Here is a 24416-nt window from a genome sequence, read left to right on the forward strand (position 1 = left end):
TTTTAATTATCGCCTTCAAGCTTTTTGACTTACCCCAACATGATCAGAAAGATTTTAAGATTCTCTAAGATATAATTTACAAGCAGCATATGTTGGTAATTTTGTTTATAGAAAATAAGCAGAGATTTATGGAGTACCATGCCATATAAATAATGGGTCAATGTAAGTCAAGTACAAGATGAATTTATAATAATGATGATAATACCACCATATATTTGAGTAGTGCTTTGTAGTTTTCCAAAGGGCTTTCACACAAACAGCTCATAATTGATCCTCACAATGTCTTCTCTGAAGTAGAGTTAGTAAGAATTTTCAACTTTAAGAATTTCTTCTTAGGAACTCTATCATAAGGAAATAATTCTAACTTCCTGGAAACAGTTAAAAGACATTTATCATACTGAAAACAACTGTCTAGGGGTAAGTTAGATAAACAGAGAAACATCCATAGTCATTAAAACTTTTATGAAGATTAGATAATACCAAAGGATTCATTTGTTATTAGTGAAGAAAGGAGGATAGAGAGTTAAATACATATAACACAATTACAATTATTAAAATAAAAACTTTAAAGACACCAAACATTTACCCTTTCTGGAGGGGTAAGAAAACTGCCCAGATATATGCTAAAATTGTGTTACATGCTTATCTTATGGGAGTGTTGCTACTTGATAATCGTGGTGTTGTCTGAGATTTAACCCTGAGTCTCAGTGTCCTTATTTATATAATGGGGCTCAAAAAACTCAACAGAACGTTGTTTTTGACTTGTTTTTCTAAAAAGCTTTAAAACATTTTTGTGTCCCCACTGTGTTCACATGTATAGATGATGGTTGTATCTTTTTCTTTCCAGACTGCTTTGCAAGGCAGCTTAGTGTCTTAGGAAGAGCTCTAGTATGCTAACCTCTAAGCAAAGAATCACCTCCCAGTTATATTAGGCAAGTCTCTGAATCTTTATAAGCTCTAGATTCTTTTATTAATAAAATAAGGAAGGTGAAATAAATAACCTCTTCATTTCATCTGGAAATTCTTTGATTCCTCCCAGTCTTGTTTTGAGCACATGCATGATTAAAAAAAAAAGGGGGGGGGGGCACAATAAATTAGTTAGGTAGAGGTGATGAGAGTGTAAACTGATAAAATCATTTTAGAAAACACTTTGGCATTTTCCAGTGAAACTGAAGATATACATATGAGATTGTTTTGACATCACTATTCATAATAGCTGAAGACTGGAAATGAGTTGAAAATCTGTCACCAATATGTTTACCCTTAATGATATATTTCTATGATGGAGTACTGTGCAGGCTTGAAATCATAATTATATGCAGTAATAAGGATGAATTTCACAAACCTAATGTTGAGAGACCCCATGAACAGTATGAAAAGGCAAAAAGATAGGACACTGAAAGATGGACTTCCCAGGTCAGTAGGTGCCCAGATTGCTACTGGAGATCAGTGGAGAAATAACTGCAGAAAGAATGAAGAGACAGAGCCAAAGCAAAAACAACACCCGGTAGTGGATGTGACTGCTGATGGAAGCAAGGTCTGATGCTGTAAAGAGCAATATTGCATAGGAACCTGGAAGGTTAGATCCATGAATCAAGGCAAATTGGAAGTCGTCAAACAGGAGATGGCAAGAGTGAACGTCGACATTTTAGGAATCAGCAGCCTAAAATGGACCGGAATGGGTGAATTTAACCCAGATGACCATTATATCTACTAGTATGGGCAAGAATCCCTTGGAAGAAATGGAGTAGCCATCATGGTCAACAAAAGAGTCTGAAATGCAGTACTTTAATGCAGTCTCAAAAACGACAAAATGATCTCTAACCATTTCCAAAGCAAACTATTCAGTATCACAGTAATCCAAGCCTATGCCCTGACCAATAATGCTGAAGAAGCTGAAATTGAACGGTTCTATGAAGACCTAAAAGACCTTCTATAAGTAACACCCAAAAAAGATGTCCTTTTCATTATAGGGGACTGGAATGCAAAAGTAGAAAGTCAAGAAACACCTGGAGTAACAGGCAAATTTGGCCTTGGAGTATGGAATGAAGCAGGGCAAAGGCTAATAGAGTTTTGCCAAGAAAATGCACTGGTCATAGCAAATACCCTATTCCAACAACACAAGAGAAGACTCTACACATGGACATCACCAGATGGCCAACACCGAAATTAGACTGAGTATATTCTTTGCAGCCAAAGATGGAGAAGCTCTATCCAGTCAGCAAAAACAAGACTGCGAGCTGACTGTGGCTCAGATCATGAACTCCTTGCTAATTCAGACTTAAATTGAAGAAAGTAGGGAAAACCACCAGACCATACAGGTATGACCTAAATCAAATCCCTTACCATTATACAATGGAAGTGAGAAGTAAATTTAAGAGGCTAGATGTGATAGACAGAGCGCCTGATGAACTATGGATGGAGGTTCATGACATTGTGTAGGAGACAGGGATCAAGACCATCCCCAAGAAAAAGAAATGCAAAAAGGCAAAATGGTTGTCTGAGGAGGCCTTACAAATAGCTGTGAAAAGAAGAGAAGTGAAAAGCAAAGGAGAAAAGGAAAGATATACCCATTTGAATGCAAAGTTCCAAAGAATAGCAAGGAGAGATAAGAAAGCCTTCCTTAGTGATCAATGCAAAGAAATAGAGGAAAACAATAGAATGGGAAAGACTAGAGATCTCTTCAAGAAAATTAGACATGCCAAGGGAACATTTCATGCAAAGACGGACTCAATAAAGGACAGAAATGGTATGGACCTAACAGAAGCAGAAGATATTAAGAAGAGGTGGCAAGAATACACAGAAGAACCATACAAAAAAGATCTTCATGACCCAGATAACCATGATGGTATGATCACTCACCTAGAGCCAGACATCCTGGAGTGCGAAGTCAAGTGGGCCTTAGGAATTGTCACTATGAACAAAGCCAGTGGAGGTGATGGAATTCCAGCTGAGCTATTTCAAATCCTAAAAGATGATGCTATGAAAGTGCTGCACTTAGTATGCCAGCAAATTTGGAAAACTCAGCAGTGGCCACAGGACTGGAAAAGGGCAGTTTTCATTCCAATCCCAAGGAAAGTCAATGCCAAAGAATGCTCAAACTACCCCACAATTGCACTCATCTCACATGCTAGTAAAGTAATGCTTAAAATTCTCCAAGACAGGCTTCAGCAATACTTGAACTGTGAACTTCCAGATGTTCAAGCTCGTTTTAGAAAAGGCAGAGGAACCAGAGATCAAATTGCCAACATCCACTTGATCATCAAAGAAGCAAGAGAGTTCCAGAAAAATATCTCTTTCTGCCTTATTGACTATGCCAAAGCCTTTGACTGTGTGGGTCACAACAAACTGTGGAAAATTCTGAAAGAGATGGGAATACCAGACCACCTGACCTGCCTCTTGAGAAGTCTGTATGCAGGTCAGGAAGCAACAGTTAGAACTGGACATGGAACAACAGACTGGTTTCAAATAGGAAAAGGAGTACGTCAAGGCTGTATATTGTCACCGTGCTTATTTAACTTATATGCAGAGTACATTATGAGAAACGCTGGGCTGAAAGAAGCACAAGCTGGGAGAAATATCAATAACCTCAGATATGCAGATGACACCACCTTTATGGCAGAAAACGAAGAACTAAAGAGCCTCTTGATGAAAGTGAAGGAGGAGAGTAAAAAAGTTGCCTTAAAGTTCAGCATTCAGAAAACTAAGATCATGGCATCCAGTCCCATCACTTCATGGCAAATAGATGGAGAAACAGTGTCAGACTTTTTTTTCCTGGGCTCCAAAATCACTGCAGATAGTGACTGCAGCCATGAAATTAAAAGATGCTTACTCCTTGGAAGAAAAGCTATGACCAACCTAGACAGCATATTTAAAAGCAGAAACATTACTTTGCCAACACAAGTCCTTCTAGTCAAGGCTATAGTTTTTCCAGTAGATATGTATGGATGTGAGAGTTGGACTCTAAAGAAAGCTCAGCACCAAAGAATTGATGCTTTTGAACTGTGGTGTTGGAGAAGACTCTTGAGAGTCCCTTGGACTGCAAGGAGATCCAATCAGTCCATCCTAAAGAAAATCGGTCCTGAATATTCATTGGAAGGACTGATGCTGAAGCTGAAACTCCAATACTTTGGCCACCTCTTGTGAAGAACTGACTCATTTGAAAAGACCCTGATGCTGGGAAAGATGAAGGCGGGAGGAGAAGGGGGCGACAGAGGATGAGATGGTTGGATCGCATCACCGAGTCTATGCACATGAGTTTTGAGTAAACTCTGGGAGTTGGCGATGGACAGGGAGGCCTGGTGTGCTGCAGTCCTTGGGGTCACAAAGTGTCGAACACAACTGAATGACTGAACTGATCTGAACTAAATGTTGAGTAGAAGAAGCAAAACAAAAGAGAATCTCCAGAAAGTTACTCTATTTATATATAGTTCAAAAATGGGCAAAATTAGAATGTATTGTTAGGGATGAAAACTATATAAAAAGCATGGAAAATGACAAGCTCTGAGAGAGAGAAAGGGCTGTAATGAGAAGGGGTCACAGGGAGCTTGTAAGGCTCCAGCATCCTGTTTCTTGACTAAGTAGTGGTTATACAGGGGTTTGCTTTTAATGATCCTTTAAACAAAGCATTTTACTCTGTATGTTGTATCTTGACATTAAACAGTTATAGGAAAACAGCAATTAAAAAAGTATATATGTGGGAATTTCCTGACAGTCCAGTGGTTAGGACTCAGCACTTTCACTTCCGGGCCCTGAGTTCAATCTCTGGTCAGGGAACTAAGGTCCTGCAAGCCATGTGGCACTGCTGGAATAAAATATATATGACACCATTCTTAGAGTCTTTGAGACATATTTACCAATGCAAAGGGCTGGATAGTCATTGTCATAAACCAGAAGAAAAAGAATTTTGAAATAGAGCACTTGGAAATTCATTTGTCTTAGTTTCAAAAATAAGAATGTCTGCTTTTATTAATTTTACCTATATGCAAAGCACTTTTTATTCTTTCTAATTTTTACAATAATGGCTTTTATTATTATCCTTATTTTACAAATGAAGAAACTGAGGCTAAGAGTAATTAAATAACTCCTTGGTAGAGGAGGAATTTTAAATAAATCACTTCATAGATTTTAAATAAATTACTGAAAAATCTGCGTGGACTAGTTTTGACCTTTTTTTCCCTCCTCCATCTTGTGGTAAGATAAATTGAAAACAACTTTTGTGAACATTTAAAAATATGTAATATGAAAATAAGCTCTGAACAAATGAATAGACTGAGTTTTGGATAGATATCTTTTTTTTTTTTCTATTTAAAGATATCGTTTTTTTGTGCCTTAAAGTATGAAAGATTTCCAAGTGTCTAGTAGTAAATGAGTTTGTGGGCGTTTCGGCATTTACCACTTGTAGGTCAAGCCCCTGCACTCAGCGTTAAAATTGAACCTAATTAGAAGAGAAAGTGAGAGAAACAGTGTCTGCATTTTTTATGTGCTAGCTGTGATGGTCACTTTATCCCGAGTTTGCTGGGCCGTGACAACTAAGCTAACTCTCATGGAAAGGAAATTACTTTGTCTAGCTAAGCCTCCCCCCTCAAAAAAAAATTGTTTTAGATGTAGTTTGTAATGTCACTTAAGGTTCTTCCTAAAGGCTTGTGAACCTTCACCTTCTTTTAATAAGGCTTCATAATGACAAAGTCCCCTGAGAGTGAAATCATCTATGTGGAATGTGCCCGTGTCTTTAAAAAAATTCTGATAAACATCACTTCATGGTATTTAAGAGATTAAAAAAGGCTTAAAATACATAAATGTTACTTTCAGGTTATTATAGCCAAGGAAACCTGTGGCCCAGCTATCAAAACAGCTTAGCTGCAGCAAGTTCTGAGCAGTGGGCTTAGCCAAATTGGTTAGCCCTTTTTAGGACTGACTATGCTGTCTTTGGAGTTGACCTTTAACTTACAATATAGAATATAATTGTTTCGTCTCTGAAGCACATTTATGTATCCCTTTGCCCCAACACTAATTCATCATCTGCTTTATAGTAATTCCACTCAGACATCACCATCAAGCCCACTGGAGGCTACTAAAGGATGTGAGTGCATGTATTTCCTAATCAGTGACATTAGTTTATATCTGCTTATTAAGGTACCCATTAAATTCATCCTGAGAGAGATAACATGAACACTAATGCACTTCACATCTTCCATCAGTGCTTTTTTATTTATTTCTATAATGGAGTTATTAATATCTGAATTTAAAAGTACAAGAGAATGCAAAGCTTTTAGTAATGGTCTACGATCTTTTACTCTGGCAAGATGTGGAAGATATGAAAAGCAAAGTCATCCATTATTATGTTGACATTTTTATTCTCTCTCTCTAAAACATAGCCATTAAAATATACATGATACCATTTATTTTAAAAGTAAGTTAATATCTTTTATATAATTGCCTCTTCTAAATAAAGTATATTATCTTAGTTTCCCTATAATTTATCTTTAAGTTATCTTGGTTTTCTAATTTTAATTTGAAACTCAAGAGTATATACAGGATTTTGTGTCCCTTTTGAATATGCCAGTCATAAAGTACTAATTGAATGTACTGTTCTAGGCTCTGGTGGGTATAAAAGTAGATGCCCTGTATGAAAAACAGTCCACATGTGTATAAAATCTAACTGTTCTGGTGAATTCCCTTAACCAAAATAGATACTCCATAAATCTCTCTTCATTTCCATTCATTAGCACTTGCATTTGAAACATTTGGCAAAGTTGCTAATATGACTTTCCATTTGAGAAATCCATAAACTACTGCCTTCAAGGCCTACAGCAGCAGCTGGTACCTTTTTGTTTTGCTTTGAGTTTTTGCTATTACTCTTTTTTCAAAGCTGGTAACATGAAATGAATAACGCCAAGAAGTAGCAATTTGGCAGATCCGTTAGCACATACACTCCTGTTCGTCTCTCTACCAGCAGCGTTATTACCGTCTACCTTTGGTACTCACTCTTACTCTGTTATCCCAGGTGCAGAAAGAGAAGGTTAGGTAGTGGCAGCCTTTTTAATTTGCTCCTTACATCAGACTTCCTTTATGGTGAGTAAAACACAATATCTTAGACTCATTATATTTAAATCTGTACTAACATTCTCTTTCCCCCAAATAATCACATGGTTCAGTACTAGTACCCATGTTTACTGGTGCTGCATTAGTTTGGGTTTAATAAGAAGCAGACTTCAAGAGGGAATTAGAGGGACAAATGATTTATTGAAAGAAGGAGCAGAGGAAGGTGAGAAGAGCCTTCAGACTGCAGTACAGATATGATACTTGTAGAAGGAGGAAGGAAGGAAGGAGAACTGAGTTGGAAAACTCTTGGACTACAACTCAGGTCTAAGTTGATGTGAAATACTCAAGCCAAAGCTGCTCACTGGAAGAGTCCCATGTTTTACCCTATAGGGCCTACCTCAGCAACATTACTGTGCATGTCATTGGCTGGGAGCAGCCTGTATGAAGTTTGGCATGAATGCATCGAAGATCCAGAGGTTCGGTAGCTGGAGCCATCAGCCTTCATATGTATTCCCTGCTGCAGAAGATCTAAGGGACACATTTTATGACTTACATGACTTCAAATAAATTTAACACCTCAGTTCAGAATGTAATACTGCCAATACAGTGTTATTGTAAAGGTTAAATAAGGTTAAATAATGTATTTTAAAACCTTGGGACATGATAATACTTAATAAATATTAGTTCTTTTTCTGCTGTCTAGAATGTGATCATTTTCTAACTTACTTTCCATAGAAGAACATCGTTAGAGTAGCAAATGTGCTGATGTTGTCTATATTAGTACTACTCAAGGTGTGTTCTACAGACCAGTATGTTACTAGCAGCAAAATAAGGAGCTTATACCAGATGTAGCTCAATGATGTCAATAAACACACTACTTAGTTCAAATGCAAATTTTTTTTCATATCAAGACGAGTAAGGAAGCAGTGTGTTTAGTTAAATTCCAGCACAAGCTCCTTATTTATTGCATATTGGCACTTTGAATAGTGTTGGACTTGAGTTAAATATAACCAAAATGTAATATCCTTTTAAAAATCAGATTTTCTTTTTCACCGTATATACAACTTCATTATACATATTTATGCTTGTCTGCTAAAGAGGAGATCACTGGAGGCTGGGCACTGGTAATTCATGTTACTTATGCCAGTGGCAGCCAGTAGCACTGTTAGCATTTGTCAGCTTCAGGGCCTGCGATCAAATATCAAAGTAGGCAGCTTTGTCACTGTCGTATTTCTAGGCCCCTTGCCTAACTCTTACCAGCAAATGCTCATCGAGCTTCCGCCACCTGCGAGATACCGTGTGCCTACTACTGTCCACTGTTCTCACACTGCTCTGTTACAGCCTTGCGAGCCCCCAAGTTGTGATGCTCCACCAAAATCTGCCTTCCCTCACAGTTCCAGGGAACTCCAAGTCCTATTCCCTCAGTAATGCAGAGGTGACTTGATCTCCTAGTTACGAATTTGCAATTCAAAATTTGAGCCTGTTACTGGAACAATATTACACACATTTTTGAACTGTGGATGCCGTATCTTAATGCATGAGTTATAATCTTTCTTTGGTTCATTTCACCATGTATACCAGAAATACTTGTCATCACACATCTGTAAAGCTGCTGACCTCTGCCCTAAAGTGGGTGTTGAGTTTTCTCACAACCTTTCACTTTGGTAACCTTCTTCCATGGAATGACGTTGGGCACCGAGACATGAATCCAGGAAGTCAATCAGACCTTTTCCTTGTATGTTTAGGGATTTAAAATATTAGCTGCATATTGTTTTTAGTTGCAGGCATCCTTTCATATTCACACACACACACGCTTTCATATTGAAACTAATTAGATGGAGATTTAGTGTGGTTTTTTTCTATGTACTCCCAGGTCTTTGACGATGTGTTAACATGATGTAGTAGACTAGGAATATCTAGTTTTGCCTTCATGCTTTTAAAAACTAAAGTGCATGTTTCATAAAATTAAAGTGTCCCAAGAGTCGGTTAATATAAAGTAATATTTTGCCAAGGTCATAAGTGATTTAATATGAAAGATCATATTTTATCGTAACCATAACAGACTTAGCAAAACCTCGGCAGACAAATTGCTGGTTTAGAAATGATCTGAACTTACTTTTCCCCAAAACACAAAACCCACAAGATTGTGTATATAAGGCAACAGGCATTATTTCATTGATCCCCAAGGTTGTGGATCTAGCAGCAACTATTACAACGTGCTTTGTTTTTATTATTGCTCTGTTTAGTTAGTCATCCAAATTCTAGCCATTTCTGTTTATAGCAAGATAGAGCATATAGCCCAGGCAGCACAGCTAGTCATACCTTTTTATTGATGTAATTTGACTTATTTTGGTTCCTTTCCTGGTGTCTAACATTTTGTGAAGCCCTACCATAAATTATTGGCTTGTATAACCCACTGCATCACCTTCACCCAGAGATTTGCTGCCTGTGCAGTTCCTTAATTTTCAAGTGTGAGAGATTTATTTTTCCTTAGTGAGTCCTAATGTTTCTGCACACACACGCACACATGCTTGTGCATGTGTGTGGGTATATAGGAAGGCCAGTGAGAAAGTCCAACTTATTCTTGGTTAATTCCTGCATGAGATTCTGGAGAAATCTTTAAACTTAATAGATACTGGTTGCTGTGTTCTCAAGTTGACTTGATCGTGAACAGTTTGGTGGTGGTTTTAAATTTTTGCTCCAATTTTGCTTATTTTTCCTGGGGATTCTGACTAGTCAGGGTGCTGTACACTTCATGTCCTCAGTGAATACTTATCAACTGTGTAACTGACCAATGCCATTTCCTAAGCCCATGTAAATGACTAAGATACTATTACAAATATTGTATGTCAGACAAGCACTCTATGAGATAGATGGCCTTGTCCCCACTTGACAAACGAAGATTTTGGAGCTCAGAAAACGTAAACACTTTACCCAAAGTCATACAGTTTATACATGAAGGATTGGGATACTTTATCAGAAGATTTTTTTATGTACATGATTATATTTGATCCTTCAGTCCTTGAAGTGGACAGAATAAATTCATTTCTATGCTATTGAGTACATGGTCACTATAGTGGGCCTGGCTCAGTCCAGTACTATCCTCTGAACTCTGATATTACTTGGTGTTTGTTAAAGTTTATAGGTCAGTAATGGCATTGGTCACACCATTTTAGTGTGGTCACCAATGGCTGACTTTTGTTAAGTGATTCTCTGTTGCCTCCCCGGTAGAGCCCCTGCTCAAATACTTGGTGTTCAAGTAAGCACTTTTATAATGAAAAAACAATGTGTGTGGAGGGCAGGGGGTGGGGGCAAGCCTTGCAGATCTGTCCATGTCAGCCACCTTCTTAAAACCTTCAAATCATTTCCCGAGGTTACCTTCCCACAACCCTTCCCCCTCAAAAACAGACATTTCAGCATGCCAAAGGCTTCACATGATCTGTCTTCTTCCTCCCTTTTCAGCCTCACCTTCTGCTGCCACTCACCCCAAAACCCCTGCCACTGGCCCTTTATGCCAGGAAAGCTGAACTACTTCACTGAGGTGAGGCCCACCTTCTGCTTTTGCTTTTTTTTAATCCCCTTTTACCCCCTTTGCCTGATATCTCCCCCTGTCACTCATGTGATAAATTCCCATTCGGTCTCCACTGTACAGCTCCGTGGTCTTTCCTACTATAAGCCTCTCTTTACCTTCCTGAATAGAGTTATTATTCATCTTCTATTCTCCCTGCTCAACTTTAAAAAAAAAAAAATACTCATTTGGAACTTGCCTTGCAGTCCAGTAGTTAGGACTGGGTGCTTTCACTGCTGTGGGCCCAGGTTCCATCCCTGGTCGGGGAACTAAGATCCTACAAGCTGTGTAGCCTGGCCAAAAGACAAAACAAAGCCTCAGTCATATATATCAATATTTTTACATGTCTGTTGTCATTTATTGTATATGTAGATGTTCCCTACTAGACTAATAAACTCTGTTAAGGATGAGAGACCAAAATTTACTCATCCCTTTATCCCAACACAGTGTCTAGCACCAAAAATGGACTGAGCAAAGGTTTGTGCCTGGAAGACAGAAAGCATCAGTGACCCTCCTCTGGGAATTAAGGAATGAAAATTCAACACTAAAAGGAAAAGCCTGCCATTTGAAAGGAGAGCGGGGTACACATTAGTATCAAATGAAATTAGTGTCTTCACTTCTTATAAATGTGCTGGGCTTTGCATGTGTCTAGGACGATAATGCAGGGCTTTGAGAAATGGAGTGAGATTAAAGAGAAGTTATACAATGAGAGAGCATTTTCCTTTGGTAATAAGTTAGAGGTTATTGAGTACCTTTTTCTCTTCTAGTCAAACAGAAAGCTGACAAATGTTTTCCAAGTGTTATCAGAATTTTCTAATCTTTTGTCTTTCACTGACATTTTTATTTAATCATTTCAGATGCAATAGTAAATTACTGACCTTGTGTGTAATTCAACTAGTGCACTTAAAATGGCAATACAGGGCAGATTGTTACCAGCTCACCAGGATGTGTGATGTGATACCATTTGAAGCTCTGAAAAGAGAAGGGAAGGGATTGTGTCTTCAGATAACTCAACCCTGGAGTTCTGGCCCATTAATACAGTTTTTAGTTGTATAAAAGTTACACATGCTGCTAGTTTAGCGAGTCAAATAGTTCCTTAAGGTTTATTATGAAACAGTATTTTTCCATGTACCTTAAAGGAAACTACTTTAGTAATTTGAACAGATTCTCTCTTGTGTGTGTTAGTCTCTTAGTCGTGTCCAACTCTTTGTGACCCCCATGGACTATAGCCCGCCAAGCTTCTCTGTCCATGGAATTCTCCAGGCAAGAATACTGGAGTAGGTTGCCATTCCCTTCTGCAGGGGATCTTCCCAACCCAGGGATCGAATCCGAGTCTTCACCATCTGAGCAACTGGGGACGCTTACCTCCAAGTCACTAAATAACCTGACAATATCACTTCTTCTTGGGTTTTAAGATTATCAGTGATTCCTTCAGTAGAGGATGATAGTCTAGCTCCCTTTCACCACATCTTTACTGCAGGCATATTCCATTCTACCAATATGGGTTCATATTTAAACTACCAGTTCTATATAAAGTTCCCTCATAGATAAGACATACAGTATACTATGATTCGGAGAAGGCAATGGCACCCCACTCCAGTACTCTTGCCTGGAAAATCCCACAGACGGAGGAGCCTGGTGGGCTGCAGTTGATGGGGTTGCGAAGACACGACTGAGTGACTTCACTTTCACTTTTCACTTTCCTGCATTGGAGAAGGAAATGGCAACCCACTCCAGTGTTCTTGCCTGGAGAATCCCAGGGACGGGGGAGCCTGGTGGGCTGCCGTCTATGGAGTCGCACAGAGTCGGACACGACTGAAGTGACTTAGCAGCAGCATACTATGATTACTTTTTCTCTACCTAATATTTTTTTGTTTTCTTTGAAGTTTATGATTCTCTTATTTTTACTTTGATTAGTTTTCAATATGCTTATAGCTAATTCTACCCCAAACTCTCCACCAATTATCTAAATCTCCTCTCAAGATGTTCAGACATGTCAGATGTACAGTCAGTTGCTTGTCAGATTTTCAGTCAATTTAATCTTTGGAAATCTCTCCTGCTCCAATCTGACCTGCTCCGTTCTCTTTGCCTTACCTAAAATCCTCAGGATTCCCATCACTTCTCTTGTGTTGAAATTCATTTTCTGAATGGATTCCATGTCTTCTTCTTTCTCAGTTTACTCTCGTTTTGTTGACAAATGTCTTCCTTTAGCTTCCTGAGAAAGGATGTATGGAGGTAAATTTTGGTGACTTTGTAAAACTGAAAATATCTTTATTCTTTTTTTATTTGGTATGGAATAAGCTGGAAATATTATATATATATAGATTTTATATACCTATCAGTTCAGTTCAGTCGCCCAGTCGTGTCCGACTCTTTGCGACCTCATGAATTGCAGCATGCCAGGCCTCCCTGTCCATCACCAACTCCCAGAGTTCACTCAAACTCACATCCATCGAGTCAGTGATGCCATCCAGCCATCTCATGCTCTGTCATCCCCTTCTCCTCCTGCCCGCAATCCCTCCCAGCATCAGAGTCTTTTCCAATGAGTCAACTCTTCGCATGAGGTGGCCAAAGTACTGGAGTTTCAGCTTTAACATCATTCCTTCCAAAGAAATCCCAGGACTGATCTCCTTTAGAATGGACTGGTTGGATCTCCTTGCAGTCCAAGGGACTCTCAAGAGTCTTCTCCAGCACCACAGTTCAAAAGCATCAATTCTTCATTGCTCAGCTTTCTTCACAGTCCAACTCTCACATCCATACATGACTAATGGAAAAACCATAGCCTTGACTAGACGGACCTTTGTTGGCAAAGTAACGTCTCTGCTTTTGAATATGCTATCTAGGTTGGTCATAACTTTCCTTCCAAGGAGTAAGCGTCTTTTAATTTCATGGCTGCAATCACCATCTGCCGTGATTTTGGAGCCCCAAAAAATAAAGTCTGATACTGTTTCCACTGTTTCCCCATCTATTTCCCATGAAGTGATGGGACCAGATGCCATGATCTTCATTTTCTGAATGTTGAGCTTTAAGCCAACTTTTTCACTCTCCACTTTCACTTTCATCAAGAGGGTCTTTAGTTCCTCTTCACTGTCTGCCATAAAGGTGGTGTCATCTGCATATCTGAGGTTATTGATCTTTCTCCCAGCAATCTTGATTCCAGCTTGTGCTTCTTGCAGCCCACCATTTCTCATGATATACTCTGCATATAAGTTAAATAAGCAGGGTGACAATATACAGCCTTGACGTACTCCTTTTCCTACATAGGTATATAAAATAGCAACACCGACTCAATGAACAGGAGTTTGAACAACCTTTGGGAGATAGTGAAGGACAGGCAAGCCTGGCGTGCTGCCGTCCATGGGGTTCCAGAGAGCTGAACACAGCTTAGCGACCTAACAACAACTGATATATTTTAAAGAATTTTCAAGTCAGTGCTCCATTATATTTTAGCTTCCAGTATTACTTTTGATGTTTGGTTTTTGTATTTGATTGGCCTAAAGATATTTGACTCCCCCCCCTTTTTTTAATGTGATCTATATACTTTGTTTTGCTTTGCTTTGTTTCCTTTCTGGAAATCTGTAGAAACTCCTCTTGTCCTCAGTGTTTTAAAATTTCAGGCTAATGGACCCTTAAGTTTATTTTTTCCATTGTGCTGGGTACTCAGTGAATCCTTTTAGTCTGAAAATTCAAGTCATTAAGTTCTGGGAAATTTCTTTGAATTATTTCATTGATGATTTCTTCTTTATTTTCTGTTTCTAGACTACTATTGTATTTAGGTAATAGATCTCCCTCACTGATCCTCTAATGTTATCTCTTTTCTCCTGTTTTCCACCTCTTAGTCTTTTATTTTAACTCCTCAGACATTCCCTTAACTTTGTATCTTGCCTGTCTATTTTTTGTTGTTCATATTTCACTTTCATATTTTAAATTGCTAACAACTCTTTTTTCTCTGAATAGCATCCTGTGTGTAGTATCATCTTTTATCCATCTGAGCATATTAATGTTTTTGAAATATTTATTCTTATTTTTGTTTTCAGTTTGATCTTGATATTGTCATTTGCCTTAGAGGCACTTCTTAAGTTTAATGATAGTTGATTGCATATTTCTTTTTAAGAGGAGAGGACTAGAAAATATAGGGAGCTCTTTGTGTTGTTAACTGTGAGGTTCACTTGCTGGGCTCTTTTCATTGGGGAATACCGAATGTCATCCTTCTGAGGTCTTTCCTCTGGGCTTGTCAAGGATCTTTCAGTATCCACCTGTAAAGTATTTGCCTGTGTTCTGGAAGCAGAGTGGAGGGAAGAGAAGTACAGACCTCAGCATCTAGTATGCTTACTTTCATTTAATCACCTTGTTGGCAGTACAGTGCCTTTGCCCTTACCTGCGTTGATGTTTCCCTCTCCAAAATCTAAAATTCTAGTTCATTTGCCAAGGTGTAAGAGTGGTTGTTGCCTCAGTCTATGGAATTGAGAGGGGATCTGGAAATATAATTGTCTTACAGATTTTCAGCTGGTCTTCCTGTTTTGTTTTTTTTAATTGCGGTATAAGTGACATACAACACTATATCAATTTCAGGTGCATAACATAATGACTCAGTATTTGTATGCACTGCAAAATGATCACTCAGTTTTCTGTTTTTAGCCCCACTTTTACTGCCACTTTAAGAAGTACTTAGGGGCCACCAATTCCTGAGCCTTATGGTTGTTACTGAATTATAGCTCACATTGCCTCTCAAACCCCCTCTTCTGGCTTAGAATTCAGCTTTTTAAAAATCTGTCCATCCTGCTTTTCAACTTCCAAAATTTCGTTGCTGTTATAATCTTTGCAGCTCTCTCTTTGCTGTATTTACATATAAGCACAATACATACAGGGGATAATAATTTAAAACATTACTGTCTTCTCATTAGAAACAAAGGAAGCGTAAAGATAGAAAACCCCATTACTGACACTTAAGTTTCAGGAGGTTGCAGAAGTCAGTGTACATGTTTCAATCTGCCGTCTTAACCCACAAGTTCCCAAAAGTTTTTAAGTAGAGAAAAGTTTTTATAAAGGTAAAAGAAACCAGCAAACTTTATAATATTTTTTATTTTAACCGAATTCAGCTTGATTTTATTTCCAACAGTAGAAGAATGAGATCCAAATAAAACTAGTGAATGTCTCAAAGCCACAACCAGGTTTTGATGAATATTTTTCCTTTTGTGATCAAGAATTAAAATCCAGAAGGTTACAAAACCTAGAGATTCAGAGATATTTCCACTAATTTCCAACACTTTTCTCCAGTTTTCCTAGGAGATACTCATCGTGCTTCTTAAAGTTAATTGATGAGGTATTATTACCCTCTGAGAAACTTCATACATTAGACTGGGAAAAGAGAGAATGAAGTAGGTTAGAAAGTTGGTTCTGCCCCTCCTAATGTTCTTCCATAATATACACTTCACAAAAATAGTATCTTGGGAAGAGCATTATTTGATATTCATAACTTTAAATCAGATAGGCTAGAGGTTTATTGGTTTTATCAGTTGTGTAATCTTTAGGAGTTACTTAACCCTCTGAACTTGTATCTTCATCTGTGAAGCAAAGATTAAGTACAGTTGGCCCACCATGTCCGTGGATTTGACATCCCTGGTTACAGTGGGCCCATGCAGGGACTTGAGCAGGGCCCATACAGGGACTTGAGCATCTTTGGATTTTGGTATCTTCAGGGTTCTTGTAACAAATCCCCCACTGATACCAGGAGGCATCTGTAATATTTTGAGGGTATATAAACTTTAAATAAGATACGATATTAAAGAACCTAGCACATAGAAGCTGAAGACCAAATGATACCCATTTTTCTTCTTACTGATTCAATCAGGGTAAGCTTTTCAGTGTATAACATTTAGACTACATCTGAAGAGAGGATAAGATTTTAAAAGATAAGCCAGAGATGGAGACCTTCCTGGAAGGATAGACCTTCCAGACTGAAAGAATAGCGTGACAAAAGAATGGCTACGTCAAAGAATCCAGTCTGAGACTTGTTTAAGGACTGGCAAGTACTTCCAGGTGTTTTGGACTGTCCAGCACATGAAAGGCTGCAGCACAATGGGAGTGAGGCTGGGAAGGTTTTGATATAGGGGCACCTCAGCAAGAAAATTAAAAGGCTGGTGTTCTCACATATTGCAGCACTGAGTGAGATACAGACAAAGCAAGGATCCATTGGGAAAGCAAGGCCCCCTTCTCTGGTAAAGCTTATTTAATATGGCTTTTTAACAGCTTGATCTGATAGAGATCAAAATCATAATGGAAGTTATTGATAAACTTGGAAAAATGTATGAGATATATATATATATACACACACTCTAAACAAGTATACTTGTCATGTAACTTGTTTGTTACTCTAAACAAGTCAAGAACGTTAAGTAAAGACTATGTCCAAGAGAAGAAGATTGCTATCTTCATGTTTCAAAGGCTGTCAGGGGAATAAGGAGTAAAATTAAACCTTGATGATGGATCAGAAGAAATCAGAAAGGAGTTTTTAGTTCCCTTGAGAAATAATATTTTTTATCAGATCAAACTGCCCAATAGTGAAATGAAAAGCTTGAAGTAAATTAAAAATCTAGTCAATTAGAGTTATATATACTAGAGCTAAATGATTATCAGAGATGCTGTAGAAAATGGGACTGTTTTGTGAAGTGGTAAAAGCGAGTGCCTTCTAAGGTTACGCTCAACTCCATATGATTCTGTGCCTGACCAGGGCTCTTATATCATCTAGGTGTAAACTTTGTCTCACGCTTTGCGCACAACAAACTGTTCCACAAACTGAACCTTGAGGATAGTTACAGATCCCCTGAGACAGTCCTGTCCTTTAGTCAACTATTTAAGCTGCTTGAGAGAGCTCCAGAAGCTGTCACTGGAAAGGAGGATTTTCTCCACAGTTCTGCTGAAAACAGTGGGACAGTCTCCATCCAAGTGGAGCCTTTGGCGCTACTCCACAGACCTCAAGAACATCTTCACCTGCGTGGGAGCCTCCAGCCACCTTGAGACAGGGCTTACCACCCCTGGCAAACCCCCAGTAGCTCTAAAACTCTTTCCTTCTCTTTGTCTTAACTGAAATCTGAGGCCCTTCCATTGGAGACTTGTTTTCTGACACTCCACAGGAGCAGAAGGTGATGAAGATGGAGGTTGGGATGGGTCATTTGTCCATTTCTCATTACCATTACTTTTCCCTCCTTGTTTAAAACCATCATCTTGCTTTGGAGCAGTTTAACTGTTCAACTCTCTAGTCGCTTCAGTCATGTCCAACTCTGTGCGACCTCGTAGACGGCAGCCCACCAGGCTCCCCCGTCCCTGGGATTCTCCAGGCAAGAACACTGGAGTGGGTTGCCATTTCCTTCTCCAATGCATGAAAGTGAAAGTGAAGTCGCTCAGTCCTGTCTGACTCTTAGCAACCCCATGGACTGCAGTCCACCAGGCTCCTACATTCATGGAATTTTCCAGGCAAGAGTACTGGAGTGGATTGCCATTGCCTTCTCCTACCTAGCCACATCATCTGGTATTCTGGCTATTTCTTTGGGGCACTCAGAACTTGGAACCTCACTTAAGATCTTCCGTTCTAGGCCACTACTTCTATAGTAACTGTGTTTTTACCCTAATATCATCCCCTGTCTTTCCCATACTAGTCTTCATGCCTTTCCCATGTTCTCTCTTGCTTCTGTGCTCTTATGCCTGCAGTTTCCTCCCTTTGGAACACTGTTTCTGTACTCTTTCACCTGATAAAATCCAGCTTGCAGTGTGTGGCCGGATAGGCTATCACGTCTTTCCCAGGTGGATCTGTCTCCCCTAGAGTTGGCCAGGCCTTCTTCCTCTGTGTTCCTATAATTTTCTCTAATTTTATATTTATTATTCTTTAATATATTTTGTTTTTGATTTTTAAATGTCTTTTCCACTATAACATTATTACCTAAAAAGCAAGAACTCCCTGTTCTTTATTTTGTAACTTTAACCCATGGCCTGGTGCGTAGGTGTTCAGCACCTCCTGGCAGAATGCATACGATTCCAGCTGCTTGTCTTCTGTGTGCCCGTACAAGACTGTAAAGGTCGAACAAATAGTAGGAGACCTGGTATTACTATAGCTAGTTCATATCTAGCTCAAATAGGTAATAATTAAATTACTAGTTAAATAATTAAATACAGACACACCACTGGTGGACTTAGGTTCAGAATGTAAGTCTGCCCTTTACCTGCTATAGTTTTGTGCTTTATTCCTGTTAACCCTATCACTGTCACCCTACTTTTGTGTTTCTGCCAGTTTTCCAGTCCCCTTACTTTAGTCTTTTGGCATTTCTTATCCTCAAGACATAGTGAATATATTTGCTTACCTTGGATGTTTTCTTTTTCATGAGTCTTGTCTTTTAAGGCTATATATAGTGTGTTACATTTAGGACACATCTGATTCAGTTGAGATAAAAAATAACAACATACAGGCTTAACCAAAAGAAAGTTAGAAAGAAAAACTAGTAATGGAGTAGAAAAATAAGGTGCAACATTAATGGTTAAGTATAAAAAATAGTAACGTTCTTAGCAATAGCTATTGAGGAAAGGGGATGAGAAGTAACAATTTAAGATGCTTATAACCCACAGACTGTGTTGAGAGTTTTACATACATGGTTTTATTTATTCCATACAATAACCCTGTGAAGCAAATGTTGTGTGTATTACGTAGGTCAGGAACCAGAAGTTCAGAGGGGTTAAGTGACTTGCTCAAGGTCACAGAGATGTTAATGTGGAAACTTGGAGTTCAACCCAAGACTTTTTCACTTTTTAGTTCCTCTCCTCTTCTGCTTCACATATTTTAAATTGGTGTTTTATTAGCTTATTTTTGATTTAAGAGTTTTGGAAGTTAGCTCAGAAGTTAACATGGAAGTGGCAGTTTGAAGACAGAAGATCATGTGGTTTAATAACCTTAGAATAATCCTTAGAAGCAGTTAACTGATTTGAGGGGGTGGTTTTATATTATAACCTGTTCAAAGATTATTAATTAATAGTGCAGAGAGCAATATTTAAACAGCAAGTAGAGCTCTCACCAAATCTCTTGATGCAAATTTTAATACAGTCTAAAATTTGTGCTGATTTTTCTTTGGACAGTTGTCCAGAATTGTTCATGCCTGCTTAGATGATTAACACATTATAGAGACTTTATTTTCAATGTGCTTTATTAAGAAGAAAAATGTGTTCAGACTCTATTGTGAGAAATGAAATAAAATGATTCCTCGGCCAGTCTGCTCCTCTTCCATTGACACCACCCCGCACACACACATTTACACATATTCTCATCTCATACACTTACTCACTGCCTGTGTCACTTAGACTCTTTCCTCCTTCTCCACTGATTTGTCTTCTTTCCTACCATTTTGTACCCAGCTTAGCTCAACTCATTTTCTGTAGGTCCCAGTACTTCAAGAAAGTTTTTCCCACAGAGATTTCTCTGTAAACCAAATAAGCAAATTTGGATTTTACCCCTGCAATGTGCACTCAAAAGTTTATTAATTATCCCCCCAAAGTTGATTAATTACCATCACTTGGCATAATGTTAGTTGCCACATATTGAACAATAAATAGATCCCTGCCATTAACAGTCTTATTGTAGGCATTGTGTACAGTCTGTGGGAACAAATTATTTAATCTCTCTGTACCTCAGTCTCCTCATCTGTCATACAGGGATGATGCTTTGTTACAGTTCCTATGATGATGATTAAATGAGTTAGTATTTGTGTAGTACTCAAAACAGAGCCTAGCATACAGAAAATACTACAGAATTGTTTTTATTTACCAAAACAAGACTTAACTTCGCAATACTTCATCTAGTTCTAAAAAATCCTTTTGGTATCTTTACAAGTATCATAAGTTTAGAGATTAGTTTATAAAGAAATGTTGGCTCAGGGGCCAAGGCCAAAGTCGAGGGTGTTGGTCAGCCTGGGCTCTCCTTGGAGACGCTTAGGAATAATCCACTTCCAAACTGATTTAATTGTTGGCAGAATCCAGTGCCTTGCAGCTGTAGGTCTGAGCGGGCTTAGTTCCTGGCTTTCGGGTCCTGGATGCCGCCTACATTCCTTCACACATAGCACCTCCGTCTTCTGACCTGTAATGTCCTGTCAAGCCCTTCTCACAGTTTAGATCTCTCAGAACATTCTCTTCTGCTGCCAGCCAGAGAAAACGGTCTGCTTTTATTGTGTGATCAAATTAGGCCTACCCAGGTGATATCCCTTTGCCATAAACATAAAATGGCCAGGGGTCTAACTCTGGGCTAAAGGTTGTAGAGGCCATCTTAAAATCCTGCCTATGGCCCCACCGATCAGGCTGTCATTGAAAGATAACTGTCCCTCTAGGTTTACCTGGTTATCATTCATTTAAGAGGTAGCCTCCCCAGGGTGACATCCGTGCCTGAGTCACATTGAAATATTCCATCATATGTTGCACACCTTCCCTGTAGTAGATATTCAGTACATATCCAGTGAATTAATTATACTTTCTGTTAAATGAATTGTGAGATCAAAAGATGAGCAGAATTGTTGCAGACCAGATTGTAAGAGCATCTATCCAATTGGAGGGGCGGTGTGAACTTGACACTTCATTAACATTTGGAAGGGTTTTTGTTTGTTTGTTTTTGCTTCTCTTTTTTTGAGGCTACATTTATTTATGATCAGCCAAAGAGACTAAACCGTGGGTGCATGGGCTTGGACTCTAATGCAATTCAAATGAGGTCAGGAGAACGCCACAAAAGAAAAACCTTAAAAGGCATGAAGTAGATATTATAGTAAAATTGCTATTGGACTGTGAAGAAGGCTGAGCGCCAAAGAATTGATGCTTTTGAACTGTGGTGTTGGAGAAAACTCTTGAGAGTCACTTGGACTGCAAGGAGATCCAACCAGAGATCAGCCCTGGGATTTCTTTGGAAGGAATGATGCTAAAGCTGAAACTCCAGTACTTTGGCCACCTCATGCGAAGAGTTGACTCATTGGAAGAGACTCTGATGCTGGGAGGGATTGGGGGCAAGAGAAGAAGGGGACGACAGAGGATGAGATGGCTGGATGGCATCACTGACTCGATGGACGTGAGTCTGAGCGAACTCCGGGAGTTGGTGATGGACAGAGAGGCCTGGCGTGCTGCGATTCATGGGGTCGCAAAGAGTTGGACATGACTGAGCGACTGATCTGATCTGACGTCATTAGAGAAAGAAAAGAGCATGCTGGAAAACTGTGTTCCATTTAGGGCACCTCATTACCAGATTAAGGGAAACTGGAGGGAGTTCAGAGACATAAAGAATGATGAAGAGGCTATAGGGATTAATTTACAAGCAAAGATTTTAAAAAACTAAACATGTATAGCTCAACTAAACATGTATAGCTTAACTAAACAACAGCTGAGTAGAGATGTAACTATTGTCAAATGTCTGATATCAAGAGAAGGATTGTGTTTTTCTAAAGAGTTGAGAGTCCCTTTCTAAGTATTAGAAATAAATGAGAAATGAGAAAGCAATCTTTTCTATCCAACTTGTAAGCAGTATTTAGACTGTGTGTTAGCATGTGAAGTGTCAGAGTTGAATCCAAATCTCAGCTCCTCTACCTGCTACCTGTGGTAATTCAGACAACTCTTTTAGCCTTTTCCATTTTGTCATGTGTGGAGTGGGAATTACATGACCTACCTCATGGGGTTATTATGAGGATTAAATGAAACAGTGAGGTTTTGTGCCTGGCACAGGTTGTAAATTGAAAAGAATGGTAAATACTATTGGTATTCATTCTTAAGTGATTAAGACTTCAGAGTGCTAGAGTCAGACACACCTGGGGTGCAAATTCGGGGTTTTTTTTTAAATTTTATTTTTATTTATTTGTGCTGGGTCTTCGTTGCTGCACAAGCTTTTCTATAGTTGTGGTGAGTAGGGGCTACTCTCGAGTTGCGGTGCATGAACTTCTCATTATGGTGGCTTCTCTTGTTGCACAGCACAGGCTCTAGAGCGTTTGGGCCTCAGTAGTTGTGGCTCTGGGGCTCTAGAGCACAGGCTCAGTAGTTGTCATACACGGGCTTAGTTGCCCGTTGGCATGTGGGATCTTCCGAGATCAGGGATCAGACACCTGTCTCCTGCATTGGCAGGCAGATTCGTTACCACTGAGCCACCAGGGAAGCCCTCTACAATTTATTAACTCTAAGTCTCAGTTTCTTCAACCCTCTGAGCATAATAGTGAGGACTAATGAAATAATATAGTGTGAAATACTTATAATGATTGGCACATTAATTAGTAAATTTGTTAGTAGCTGTAGCATTATTTTAATTATCATTAACACAATCATCATTCCAGGGAGACCCTGACCAAAGTACTGGTATATATTCAAATTATTTCCAAATTTCCCCTATTATAAACAATGCCATATACATACCTCTGTTTCCATCATAATCAACACACACACACACACAAACAGAGTTCAGTAATTATTTGTTGAATTCAGTCTGCTAAGTTCTACCAATAATCATGTCAAATACTTGTGGACACTGCATTGCTACAGAGATGCTGCAATGGGCTTCTATACTCCTTGTGTGATCAAATTTATGGCAATAGATTTAAGTGCATCATTCATTGTAATAAAACTCTGACACTTAGATTTACCTGAATTTCTATGAAAGAATCCCTGCTTTTATAATGACATTTTCATTTTTGTATTTTACACATCTAAGTGCTCCCTGTGGCTTCTCTTTACAAATAGGATTGTGTTGTTGTAGAATCAACTCTAGCTCAATTAAGCAAAACTAGTATTAGTTTAGAGGGCTTCCAATTAAAAGATATTAAGATTAATCAGAGGGTATTAATCAGATGTACTCATCAGTGATAACTTCACAGAAAGTACAGGATAGCCAAAAAAAGAGCTACAGATGAGGGGAAAAAAGCCACATGAAAAGATGCTAGATATTACTAGTCATTCAGTTCAGTTCAGTCGCTCAGTCGTGTCTGTCTCCTTGAGACCCTGTGGACTGCAGCACTCCAGGCTTCCCTGTCCATCACCAACTCCTGGAGCCTACTCAAACTCCTGTCCATCATGTCAGTGATGCCATCCAACCATCTCATACTCTGTCATTCCCTTCTCTTCCTGCCTTCAATCTTTCCCAGCATCAGGGTCTTTTCCAGTGAGTCAGTTCTTCACATCCAGTGGCCAAAGTATTGGAGTTTCAGCTTCACCATCAGTCCTTCCAATGAATATTCAGGACTGATTTCCTTTAGGATGGACTGGTTGGATCTCCTTGCAGTCCAAGGGACTCTCAGGAGTCTTCAACACAACAGTTCAGAAGCATCAATTCTTCGGCGCTCAGCCTTCTTCACAGTCCAACTCTCACATCCATATGTGACCACTGGAAAAACCATAGCCTTGACTAGATGGACCTTTGTTGACAAATGCCTCTGCTTTCTAATATGCTGTCTAAGTTAGTCATAGCTTTTCTTCCAAGGAGCAAGCATCTTTGAATTTCATGGCTGCAGTCACCATCTGCAGTGATTTTGGAGCCCAGAAAAATAAAGTCTGTCACTGTTTCCATTGTTTCCCCATCTATTTGCCATGAATTGATGGGACCAGATGCCATGATCTTGAGTTTTAAGCCAACTTTTTCACTCTCCTCTTTCACTTTCATCAAGAGGCTCTTTAGTTCTTCTTTGCTTTCTACCATAAGGGTGGTGTCATCTGCGTTTGTGAGGTTACTGATATTTCTCCCGGCAATCTTGATTCCAGCTTGTGCTTCACCCAACCCGGCATTTTTCATGATGTACTCTGCATATAAGTTGAA

The 24416-nt window shown here is 39.0% G+C and overlaps 1 protein-coding gene across 11 annotated transcripts in view; it reads left to right on the plus strand.

The window, feature by feature from the left end:
* Positions 1-24416, plus strand: part of UVRAG (UV radiation resistance associated) — a 324682-nt gene that overhangs the window by 257312 nt on the left and 42954 nt on the right. Inside the window, exons 14-15 of one of the 11 annotated variants that reach the window (XM_055549125.1) lie at positions 10507-10585; positions 11060-11270. The exons of 9 other annotated variants lie outside the window; for them this stretch is intronic. In XM_055549125.1, coding sequence (XP_055405100.1) covers positions 10507-10584 — 78 coding nt within the window. In that variant the 3' untranslated portion in view covers position 10585; positions 11060-11270. Of the gene's footprint in view, positions 1-7434; positions 7752-10506; positions 10586-11059; positions 11271-24416 lie in introns of those variants that run through there. One more of the 11 variants, XM_055549120.1, reaches the window with a different exon arrangement.

The sequence above is a fragment of the Bubalus kerabau genome, chromosome 15 (assembly GCF_029407905.1).
Source record: "Bubalus kerabau isolate K-KA32 ecotype Philippines breed swamp buffalo chromosome 15, PCC_UOA_SB_1v2, whole genome shotgun sequence".
Lineage (NCBI taxonomy): Eukaryota > Metazoa > Chordata > Mammalia > Artiodactyla > Bovidae > Bubalus > Bubalus kerabau.